Raw genomic sequence first — 12,304 nt, 5'->3', positions numbered from 1 at the left:
TGACTGTGTGGATTCCCCTTTAGAAGATGTGAACATGGATAATCACTCCAAGTTGAATGAGAAGATATGAGCTAGGGGCAAAAGGAATTAGAACAGGATTTGGATGAAGGTGATCACTGAGAAGAAAGTAAGAGAGGATAGTGTTCAGCAATACAGAATATTTCTGAACCCACTAAATCTCAAGGTGACTACATTGTTACTTCCCTCTTCGTCTTCCTGAAAATACCCATCCTTAAAGCCTTAGGTCAAACACAGTAGGCATCTGTGCCAGGGTGGGGTGGAGGGAGTCACAATGGCCCAGAGCTCAAGCAAGGTGAAGAGGGCATTGGATGGAGTAAGAGGAGTGGGAACCGAATCAGAGTCAGGAGGGAATCCATGGTGGGAGAGGATGTCCTGGCATGGGCTGTTGGAGCCTGGAATTCTTGGAGAAATGGTTGGTTGTAGGGCTAGGGCAGAGAAAATCCAAAATGACTATGGAATAATGAGCATCAAGAACCTGGAAAATGTTCATATGCTTTAAGGTAGAAATTCCACTTTTAGGAATTTCTAAAGGAAATAATCATAAATGCTGAAAAAATTTTAGTCATAACTATGCTTATTACTTCGTTGTTTATAATAAGGAAAACTGGAAACAACCCAAATTACAAACAATAGGGCAAATGACCCAAAAAAGTTATGAATATTCACTAAGTTGGATGTCTTCTAGATGTTGAGTTTATGGGAATGAGTTTACTATAATTTATAATGTTAAATTATAAATTCAACATCTAGATCTAGTTTGAGCACAAGCTCTGAGGTCTGGCTCTTCACTGCAGCCTTCTAGAAGCCCTTCTGATATATCTTCTGTATGCCAGCATATATCAGTGCCTTGAGGTGGGGTTGGCCTTCTAGCTGCTTCAAGACCTTGACTCCTGCTCTCAAATACCATCTGTCCTTCAGGGTTTACACCATTTAGCCCTCCATTTACCACCCATCCACCATCATCACCTTTTGTCATCCTCCAAACCTGCCCTAATTCACCCATTGGCACCCATTTCCCACTTCCTCTTGTTCCTCTTGTAGGGAACTTCCTTGGCCACATGGGCAGTGCATGCAACAGCTTGGTCTCTCAGTTTATGTGACATCCCAATGCCAATGCTCTTCCCCTCTAATCTAATTTAGCAATCTGAAACCATGCCCTTGGACCTCATTACCACACTGCCCTGTTCCAGCTTTGAAATGTTAAACTCCCAGACCCCACTGTAAATCTCTTCTTCCACTCTTTTCTTAGTAACCTCAATGTTCTGGCCCTTCTGTTCTAATACACCCACTCTGTTTCTCTGGATCATTGGATAGCTGTTAATTAGCAATGTCCTTATGACATAGGTTAACTGGAAGTTTTAAAATAGCAACCTAATTAAACAATTTAAGCATGTCCACATTGCATGCAATCTTTCCTTGCATCTTCTATTATGCCATGAATGAAAGATCTAATTTTAAATCCAAGTGTTTAACATCAACAAATACTTTCTTTTATGCAGTGGGTGAATTTACTATTCAGATTTAAGTATTCAAATTAATGTTTTAAGGAAGGTTTTGGTGGTTATGTTCATGGATGGCAACAACTGACTTGTGCTTTATGGAACTTACTGGTGTTTAATAGAGTCTGTCAAAGATTAGGGGGCACCTGGGTGGCTCAGCCAGTTAAGCATCAGACTGTTGACGTCAGCTCAGGTCATAATCTCATGGTTGATTGTGAGATTAAGCCCCGCATTGCAACGGGCTCTGCGCTGATAGCGTGGAGCCTGCTTGGGATTCTCTTTCTTCCTCCCTACCCCTCCCCTGCTCATGTTCATTCTCTCACTCAAAATAAATAAACATTTTTTTAAAAGATCAGGATGAGTTGACAGTCTCCAAAAATATATGTTGGGTCATTTCTTAATATTTGTGTATCTTCTACTTTATTACCTAGTCTACTTATATTAAGTTTCTGAGTAGGAAACTGATATGTTTTGCCTCTTAAAAAACTGGATATATGAAAATATTACCACCTCTAATCCTTTTAGGCATGAAGAAAAATGATCTGTATAGAAATTTTTGAAGTAAATACATTCAGGAATAAAATTCAACCCAGTAAATGACTCAAATACCTACTTGGTGCAATATTTAATTTACCCATTTTCCAGATGAGCAAATTCAGGGTCAGAAGGAGCTGACTTGTCCAGGATCACACAGGTAGGAAGGGATGGAGCTAAGACCCAAACATATGTCCTCTTACTCTGGGTTCAGTGCTCTTGTAGGAGAAAACACCAAAATAGGAGAGGAGCTTGTAATCTAGACACAGTCAACAAACATGAAAACATTTAGGAACTAGAACATAATCAGAGGTTATGAATTATATCTAATGACATTCTTGGTATTAGAAATGGTTCCTTTTCAGGGCAACCTTTAAAAGTCAATGTACACTCGCGGGGTTTTGTTTTGTTTTGTTTTGTTTTGTTTTGTTTTAAGAAAAGGCTCTATTTTGGGTAATAGAGTATTTACATTTGTGGAAAGGTTAACTACAGCCTAAAATGATGATGACATCTAAAGAGGGCATATTCAGTTTTAGTTTTCCTAATATCTTCCCAAGAACCCAAAGGAGTTTATCTAGTATTAATGTGCTAGGGTTGACGTAACAGGGAACACTGAGCAGCTTTAACACCAAAAATGTGTTGACTACAAGTCCTCAAGTCTCGAAGTCCAAGATCAGAGTGCCGGCAGGACTGATTCCTTCTGAGGGCTGGGAGGAAGAATCTGTTCTACGCCTCTCTCCTAGCTTTGGGTGGTTTGCTGACAATCTTCAGCATTCCTTGATTTCTACTGCATCACCTAATCTCTGCCTTCTACTTCACATGGCATTCTCCTTGCATGTGTCTGTGTCCAGCTCTCCCTTTATTATGAGCATTCCAGTCGTATCGCATTAGGAGCCCACACTCCTTCAGTATGACTTCCTCTTAATGGATCACATAGATGGTGACCCCATCTCCAAGCATGGTCACATTCCAAGGTACTAGGGGGTTAGGACTTCAACATATGAATGCGGGGGAGGAGGCGTGTTTCAACCTGTAACACCTACCAATATGTTCTAAAAAGAGTACTGGTCATGGGACAAAGGACAATTGGAATTTGTTTTTTAAATTAGTTTCACCAAACACAATGTTTTTTAAAAAAATCTGCCATAGCTGCACTCTGCCAGTTCCACTACCTGTAGAGAGGGTTTGTCACATCAGAAAATAAACATAACCGTCCTGGGAATGCACAAGGATTTAGAAGAGAGAAAGATAGATGACAAAAACACAATTTTGTTTGTGTCATTAGGAAATGCTTTGTTGACTTGTGGCAGGTAAGTGATTCCTGAACTCATTTCCAAGCACTTGATGTGCCATGCAATGTGTCATACTCTGGGCATACCGTAGTCAGCCTGTTTCTCCAGCTGGTTCCTTCTCTCTGCCACACCAGCTACAACTGGTAATTCCACTGGATGCCATCTCTCCCCCCACCCCAGGAACCTCTGTCTCCTGCTGAGTTTCATCACGGCTGGGCTCCATCATGCAAAACTGTGATGGTCTACAGCAACCTGGTGCGTGCCCACTTCAGCTGTGTCTCCTTTTCTATGTTTGCACCTTGTTAGATACCAAAGTAAAGAACTGCAGAGGCCTTCGAGCCCTTTATGCACATCTCTTCTCCCCCTCCCATCGCTCAGAAGAATGGGCCAGAGAGCCTAAAGAAAACAGTGCTGTAAACAGGACCAACTTTGATCTTGACCATCTTTTCTTTCAGGGTAAGTCCTCTCTGCTTCCCTTCATCCACTTAGGCAATTACATTCCTGGTCAGGTGCCCCTCTAGTTTGTCAGGTATGCCCAGTAGAAACAACAGGTTGGAATTAATTTGTGAGCCTTCATTTTGCTGAAAAAACTTTCAAGTCTTTTGAAATTTGTTTAGTTTTTTCCTGATGCTTCTGTAATTTTAATTAGGAATATTCTCTAATGCTGAGAGGCTATTTATCAATAATAATTAAAATTGAGAGAGGAGGAGTTAAGTGATCATTTAATATCATGAAGAACAATATTGTTGATACTGTCCATTTTATTTAGGCTCTATTTCTTATTATATGAGAAAAATATGGATAATATTACTAATTTTATTAATATAAGTATAACATAATTAAGCCCTTTTCTGACTACCTAAATATTAGATTATTTTTTCTTTTTTTTCAATATATGGAATTTATTGTCCAATTGGCTTCCATACAACATCCAGTGCTCATCCCAAAAGGTGCCCTCCTCAATACCCATCACCCACCCTGCCCTCCCTCCCACCCCCCATCAACCCTCAGTTTGTTCTCAGTTTTTAACAGTCTCTTATGCTTTGGCTCTCTCCCACTCTAACCTCTTTTTTTTTTTTCCTTCCCCTCCCCCATGGGTTTCTGTTAAGTTTCTCAGGATCCACATAAGAGTGAAAACATATGGGATCTGTCTTTCTCTGTATGGCTTATTTCACTTAGCATCACACTCTCCAGTTCCATCCACGTTGCTACAAAGGGCCATATTTCGTTCTTTCTCATTGCCACATAGTACTCCATTGTGTATATAAACCACAATTTCTTTATCCATTCATCAGTTGATGGACATTTAGGCTCTTTCCATAATTTGGCTATTGTTGAGAGTGCTGCTATAAACATTGGGGTACAAGTGCCCCTATGCATCAGTACTCCTGTGTCCCTTGGGTAAATTCCTAGCAGTGCTATTGCTGGGTCATAGGGTAGGTCTATTTTTAATTTTCTGAGGAACCTCCACACTGCTTTCCAGAGCGGCTGCACCAATTTGCATTCCCACCAACAGTGCAAGAGGGTTCCCATTTCTCCACATCCTCTCCAGCATCTATAGTCTCCTGATTTCTTCATTTTGGCCACTCTGACCGGCATGAGGTGATATCTGAGTGTGGTTTTGATTTGTATTTCCCTGATGAGGAGCGACGTTGAGCATCTTTTCATGTGCCTGTTGGCCATCCAGATGTCTTCTTTAGAGAAGTGTCTGTTCATGTTTTCTGCCCATTTCTTCACTGAATTCTTTGTTTTTCAAGTGTGGAGTTTGGTGAACTCTTTATAGATTTTGGATACTAGCCCTTTGTCCGATATGTCATTTGCAAATATCTTTTCCCATTCCTTTGGCTGCCTTTTAGTTTTGTTGGTTGTTTCCTTTGCTGTGCAGAAGCTTTTTATCTTCATATCCCAGTAGTTCATTTTTGCTTTTAATTCCCTTGCCTTTGGGGATGTGTCAAGTAAGAGATTGTTACGACTGAGGTCAGAGAGGTCTTTTCCTGCTTTCTCCTCTAGGGTTTTGATGGTTTCCTGTCTCACAGTCAGGTCCTTTATCCATTTTGAGTTTATTTTTGTGAATGGTGTGAAAAAGTGGTCTAGTTTAAATCTTCTGCATGTTGCTGTCCAGTTCTCCCAGCACCATTTGTTAAAGAGACTGTCTTTTTTCCATTGGATGTTCTTTCCTGCTTTGTCAAAGATTAGTTGGCCATACGTTTGTGGGTCTAGTTCTGGGGTTTCTATTCTATTCCATTGGTGTGTCTGTTTTTGTGCCAATACTATGCTGTCTTGATGATGACAGCTTTGTAGTAGAGGCTAAAGTCTGGGATTGTGATGCCTCCTGCTTTGGTCTTCTTCAAAATTACTTTGGCTATTCTGGGCCTTTTGTGGTTCCATATGAATTTTAGGATTCCTTGTTCTAGTTTCGAGAAGAATGCTGGTGCAATTTTGATTGGGATTGCATTGAACGTGTAGATAGCGTTGGGTAATATTGACATTTTGACAATATTTATTCTTCCAACCCATGAGCACGGAATGTTTTTCCATTTCTTTATATCTTCTTCAATTTCCTTCATAAGCTTTCTATAGTTTTCAGCATACAGATCTTTTACATCTTTGTTTAGATTTATTCCTAAGTATTTTATGCTTCTTGGTGCAATTGTGAATGGGACCAGTTTCTTTATTTGTCTTTCTGTTGCTTCATTATTAGTGTATGAGAATGCAACTGATTTCTGTACATTGATTTTGTATCCTGTGACTTTGCTGAATTCATGTATCAGTTCTAGCAGACTTTTGGTGGAGTCTATCAGGTTTTCCATGTATAATACCATGTCATCTGCAAAAAGTGAAAGCTTAACTTCATCTTTGCCAATTTTGATGCCTTTGATTTCCTTTTGTCGTCTGATTGCTGTTGCTAGAACTTCCAACACTATGTTAAACAACAGTGGTGAAGAGTGGACATCCCTGTCATGTTCCTGATCTCAGGGAAAAAGCTCTCAGTTTTTCCCCATTGAGGATGATGTTAGCTGTGGGCTTTTTATAAATGGCTTTTATGATGTTTAAGTATGTTCCTTCTATCCTGATTTTCTTGAAAGTTTTTATTAAGAAAGATGCTGAATTTTGTCAAAGGCCTTTTCTGCATCGATTGACAGGATCATATGGTTCTTATCTTTTCTTTTCTTAATGTGATGTATCACGTTGATTGATTTGTGAATGTTGAACCAGCCCTGCATCCCAGGAATGAATCCCACTTGATCATGGTGAATAATTCTTTTTATATGCTGTTGAATTTGATTTGCTAGTATCTTATTGAGAATTTTTGCATCCATATTCATCAGGGATATTGGCCTGTAGTTCTCTTTTTTTACTGGGTCTCTGTCTGGTTTAGGAATCAAAGTAATGCTGGCTTCATAGAATGAGTCTGGAAGTTTCCCTTCCCTTTCTATTTCTTGGAATAGCTTGAGAAGGATAGGTATTATCTCTGCTTTAAACGTCTGGTAGAACTCCCCTGGGAAGCCATCTGGTCCTGGTCTCTTATTTGTTGGGAGATTTTTGATGATTGATTCAATTTCTTCACTGGTTATGGGTCTGTTCAAGCTTTCTATTTCCTCCTGATTGAATTTTGGAAGCGTGTGGGTGTTTAGGAATTTGTCCATTTCTTCTAGGTTGTCCAGTTTGTTGGCATATAATTTTTCATAGTATTCCCTGATAATTGTTTGTATCTCTGAGGGATTGGTTGTAATCATTCCATTTTCATTCATGATTTTATCTATTTGGGTCATCTCTCTTTTCTTTTTGAGAAGCCTGGCTAGAGGTTTATCAATTTTGTTTATTTTTTCAAAAAACCAACTCTTGGTTTCATTGATCTGCTCTACAGTTTTTTTAGATTCTATATTGTTTATTTCTGCTCTGATCTTTATTATTTCTCTTCTTCTGCTGGGTTTAGGCTGCCTTTGCTGTTCTGCTTCTATTTCCTTTAGGTGTGCTGTTAGATTTTGTATTTGGGAGTTTTCTTGTTTCTTGAGATAGGCCTGGATTGCAATGTATTTTCCTCTCAGGACTGCCTTCGCTGCATCCCAAAGCATTTGGATTGTTGTATTTTCATTTTCGTTTGTTTCCATATATTTTTTAATTTCTTCTCTAATTGCCTGGTTGACCCATTCATTCTTTGGTAGAGTGTTCTTTAACCTCCATGCTTTTGGAGGTTTTCCAGACTTTTTCCTGTGGTTGATTTCAAGCTTCATCGCATTGTGGTCTGAAAGTATGCATGGTATGATTTCAATTCTTGTATACTTATGAAGCGTTGTTTTGTGACCCAGTATGTGATCTATCTTGGAGAATGTTCCATGTGCACTCGAGAAGAAAGTATATTCTGTTGCTTTGGGATGCAGAGTTCTAAATATATCTGTCAAGTCCATCTGATCCAATGTATCATTCAGGACCTTTGTTTCTTTATTGACCGTGTGTCTAGATGATCTATCCATTTCTGTAAGTGGAGTGTTAAAGTCCCCTGCAATTACCACATTCTTATCAATAAGGTTGCTTATGTTTGTAATTGTTTTATATATTTGGGGGCTCCCATATTTTGCACATAGACATTTATAATTGTTAGCTCTTCCTGATGGATAGACCCTGTGATTATTATATAATGCCCTTCTTCATCTCTTGTTACAGCCTTTAATTTAAAGTCTAGTTTGTCTGATATAAGTATGGCTACTCCAGCTTTCTTTTGACTTCCAGTAGCATGATAAATAGTTCTCCATCCCCTCACTTTCAATCTGAAGGTTTCCTCAGGTCTAAAATGAGTCTCTTGTAGACAGCAAATAGATGTTTGATTTTTTTTAATCCATTCTGATACCCTATGTCTTTTGGTTCGAGCATTTAGTCCATTTACATTCAGCGTTATTATTGAAAGATATGGGTTTAGAGTCATTGTGATGTCTGTAGGTTTCATGCTTGTAGCAATGTCTCTGGTACGTTGTCTCACAGGATCCCCCTTAGGATCTCTTGTAGGGCTGGTTTAATGGTGATGAATTCCTTCAGTTTTTGTTTGTTTGGGAAGACCTTTATCTCTCCTTCTATTCTAAATGACAGACTTGCTGGATAAAGGATTCTCGGCTGCATATTTTTTTCTGTTCATCACATTGAAGATCTCCTGCCATTCCTTTCTGGCCTGCCAAGTTTCAGTGGAGAGATTGGTCACAAGTCTTATAGGTCTCCCTTTATATGTTAGAGCATGTTTATCTCTAGCTGCTTTCAGAATTTTTTCTTTATCCTTGTATTTTGCCAGTTTCACTATGATATGTCATGCAGAAGATCGATTCAAGTTACGTCTGAAGGGAGTTCTCTGTGCCTCTTGGATTTCAATGCCTTTTTCCTTCCCCAGATCAGGGAAGTTCTCAGCTATGATTTCTTCAAGTACACCTTCAGCACCTTTCCCTCTCTCTTCCTCCTCTGGAATACCAATTATGCGTAGATTATTTCTCTTTAGTGCATCACTTAGTTCTCTAATTTTCCCCCTCATACTCCTGGATTTTTTTATCTCTCTTTTTCTCAGCTTCTTTTTCCATAATTTTATCTTCTAGTTCACCTATTCTCTCCTCTGCCTCTTCAATCCGAGCCGTGGTTGTCTCCATTTTATTTTGCAGGTCATTAATAGCATTTTTTAGCTCCTCCTGGCTATTCCTTAGTCCCTTGATCTCTGTAGCAAGAGATTCTCTGCTGTTCTTTATACTGTTTTCAAGCCCAGCGATTAATTTTATGACTATTATTCTAAATTCACTTTCTGTTATATTGTTTAAATCATTTTTGATCAGTTCATTAGCAGTTGTTATTTCCTGGACGTTTTTTTGAGGGGAATTCTTCCGTTTTGTCATTTTGGATAGTCCCTGGAGTAGTGCGGGACTGTGGGGCACTTCCCCTGTGCTGTCTTGAATAACTTGCGTTGGTGGGTGGGACCGCAGTCAGACCTGATATCTGCCCCCAGCCCACCACTGGGGCCACAGTCAGACTGGTGTGTGCCTTCTCTTCCCCTCTCCTAGGGGCGGGGTTCACTGTGGGGTGGCATGGCCTGTCTGGGCTACTTGCACACTGCCAGGCTTGTGGTGCTGGGGATCTGGCGTATTAGCTGGGGTGGATCGGCAAGGTGCACAGGGGCAGAGGGGCAGGCTCAGCTCACTTATCCTTCAGAGGTCTGCTTCAGGAGGTCCCTGCGGCACCGGGAGGGAGTCAGACCCGCCGCCAGAGGGATGGATCCACAGAAGCACAGCTTTGGGTGTTTGCGCAGTGCAAGCAAGTTCCCTGGCCGGAACTGGTTCCCTTTGGGATTTTGGCTGGGGGATGGGCGAGGGGGATGGTGCTGGTGAGCGCCTTTGTTCCCCGCCAAGCTGAGCTCTGTCCTCCGGGGCTCAACAACTCTCCCTCCTGTTGTCCTCCAGCCCTCCCATTCTCTGAGCAGAGCTGTTAGCTTATAACCTTCTTGATGTCAAGTCCCGCTTGCTGTCGGAACACACTCTGTCCGGGTCCTCCGCTTTTGCAAGCCAAACTCGGGGGCTCTGCTTGGCCGGCGGGCCGCCCCTCCGCCCCGGCTCCCTCCCGCCAGTCCGTGGAGCGCGCACGGCCTCACCGCCCTTCCTGCCCTCTTCCGTGGGCCTCTCGTCTGCGCTTGGCTCCGGAGACTCCATTCTGCTAATCTTATGGCGTTTTTCTGGGTTATTTAGGCAGGTGTAGGTGGAATCTAAGTGATCAGCAGGACGCGGTGAGCCCAGCGTCCTCCTACGCAGCCATCTTCCCCAGGTCCTAGATTATTTTTTCAATCAGTATGTGAGGTAAAGGTGGGTTTCATTGATAAAAATGTTTTAAGCAAAACAAATATTTTATATTTCATGAAGGATACAGGTCTTATTAAAAAAAAAAAAAAGATGAGTTTCAAAACACTTTTCCTAAAGAGTTATAGTTAAGATAGTCCATGAACCAGAACTGGCAGGGCATAATGCTTGAATCTTGATATCTCTAATTGGTTTTTAACAGATACTTTGCTGCAGCTATCCAAAAGAACACATAATATTGTAATGCTCTGAAAACCAAAGCATGTTCTCATTTTGTTAGCAACAATATTCATGGTTCTTTAAAATCCAGGGACTAACAATTCACATTATTTCATGAAAATATATTTCTTAATTTTCAAAGAAAGTCTGATAATGGTTTCTTTTTAAAAAACTAGAAACTACCGGAGTACCAAAGATAAAATAGATGTCAGATTGAGTCACAAAGCTTTTGGAAACTCCTACCCGACATTCTGACCTCCACTTGGCAGTGACATCATAATGACCTAGCTAGTTGTCGGATCTTCTGGGCAACAGAAGGGAAACCCTGAGGAGACACAGAAGATAACTGGATAAATCATATTTTCCCAATGAATTTTATATTGTTTATTTTTGTATCTGGGGTTTTTTCCTCACAGCTCCCCAATATGACTTCCCATAATGATGGTGAGAGTAAGTATTTAAAGATTTTACAGAAATAGATAAGATGACCCATTACCCTAGAAAATTGGTAGTGACAGTTTTCTAGAGGTCGATATAAAGTTTATCATTGGAAATATGGCATAATGTACATTCTAAATCTTGGCCTCAAATCCTTTGTGAAAAAATACAGCTGAAAAGGGGAAAGTAGTAAAAGAACTCAACACATTTCTGATCATGCTTTTTACAGAGTCTGGGGACACGATGTTATCCGAAATGATGCTACCTGAAAAACAAGGTAAACAGGCACTGGAAAATAAGGAACCGCCGGAAAACAAGGAACTGATGGAAAATAAGGAACCGCTGGAAAACAAGGAACCACCAGAAAATAAGGAACCGCCAGAAAATAAGGAACCTCCAGAAAATAAGGAACCTCCAGAATATAAACCACCGGAAAATAAGGACCCACCAGAAAATAAGCCACTGGAAAATAAGGTGGATACTCCTGCTAATGAGAAGAGTGGCAATTATTATAAAGATATAAAACAATGTAAGTCTTTAAAGTTAACAGCAATACATATGCAAAATCTAGTTATTCTGGTTTGATTTATTTTAACTTTTTAAAACTCTATCATTTTATTTCCTACATCTTAAATTCCTATTTACCTTCTAAATGTTTCCATGTGTAAAATGAAATTTTTATTTTCTATCACTTTGTTTTCATGAGACGCTATGAAGTTTAACAAGATTCTTTCAATAATGGTCTGTAATTAACAGGGCACGTGGCATTCTGGTGACTTGCAATTGATCTAATTCTATGGTTTTTTGTTAACCAAACTTTCTTTGGAGGTGTGTATCCATTTTCTAGGGCTGCTAAAACAAAGTACCACAGACTGGGTAGCTCAGAGCAACAGAAATTTATTCTCTCACAGTTCTGGAAGCGAGAAATCCAAAACCAAATTTTTGGTCATGCCATACTCTCCCCAAAGCCTCTAGGGAAGGATTGTTCCTTGCCTCTTCCAGCTTCTGGTAGCCCCAGGCATTCCTCAGCTTGTCACAAATTCCCATCTCTGCCTCCACCTTCACATGGCACTCTTGCTCTGTCTCTCTGTCCATTTCCATCTTCTTGTAAGGACACCATATCAGATGAGGATCCCAACCTACTCCAGGGTGACTCCCATCTTTTTTTCCCTGCCCTACCCTACCCTACCCCACCTTACCCTGCCCAGCCCTGTCCAAGGCGGCCAGACTAAGAAGCTGACTTCATCTTGATTAATTTTATCTTCAACAACCCTATTTTGAATTAGGTTTCATTCTGAGGTGTTGGGGGTTCAGACTTTTGGAGGGGGGGCAAAATTCAATTCATGTCAAGATGACTTTAAGATGTTTGGAAGGTCCATCAAACTTCAGTTTATTCATCATTACTCATACGGGCTTTCTTTCCATCTCCTTGTAAGGTCCACCATTCTAAAAAGTGAAAAGTTCGTAAGAAACACTTGTTAAG

The 12,304-nt window shown here is 40.3% G+C and overlaps 1 protein-coding gene across 4 annotated transcripts in view; it reads left to right on the top strand.

The window, feature by feature from the left end:
• Nucleotides 1-12,304, top strand: part of MOB3B (MOB kinase activator 3B) — a 231,580-nt gene that overhangs the window by 215,431 nt on the left and 3,845 nt on the right. For 2 of the 4 annotated variants that reach the window (XM_053908030.1, XM_019424215.2), the window contains 2 exons: nt 3,653-3,802; nt 11,051-11,350. In XM_053908030.1, the coding sequence (XP_053764005.1) occupies nt 3,653-3,802; nt 11,051-11,350 (450 nt within the window). Of the gene's footprint in view, nt 1-353; nt 434-3,652; nt 3,803-11,050; nt 11,351-12,304 lie in introns of those variants that run through there. The other 2 variants (XM_053908028.1, XR_008424222.1) reach the window with 2 other exon arrangements.

This window comes from Panthera pardus, unplaced genomic scaffold (assembly GCF_024362965.1).
Source record: "Panthera pardus isolate Hobbes unplaced genomic scaffold, ASM2436296v1 HiC_scaffold_20, whole genome shotgun sequence".
In the NCBI taxonomy this organism is placed as follows: Eukaryota; Metazoa; Chordata; class Mammalia; order Carnivora; family Felidae; genus Panthera; species Panthera pardus.
The sequence above is the reverse complement of the archived record's forward strand: the minus strand, read 5'-3'. Positions and strand labels throughout refer to the sequence as shown.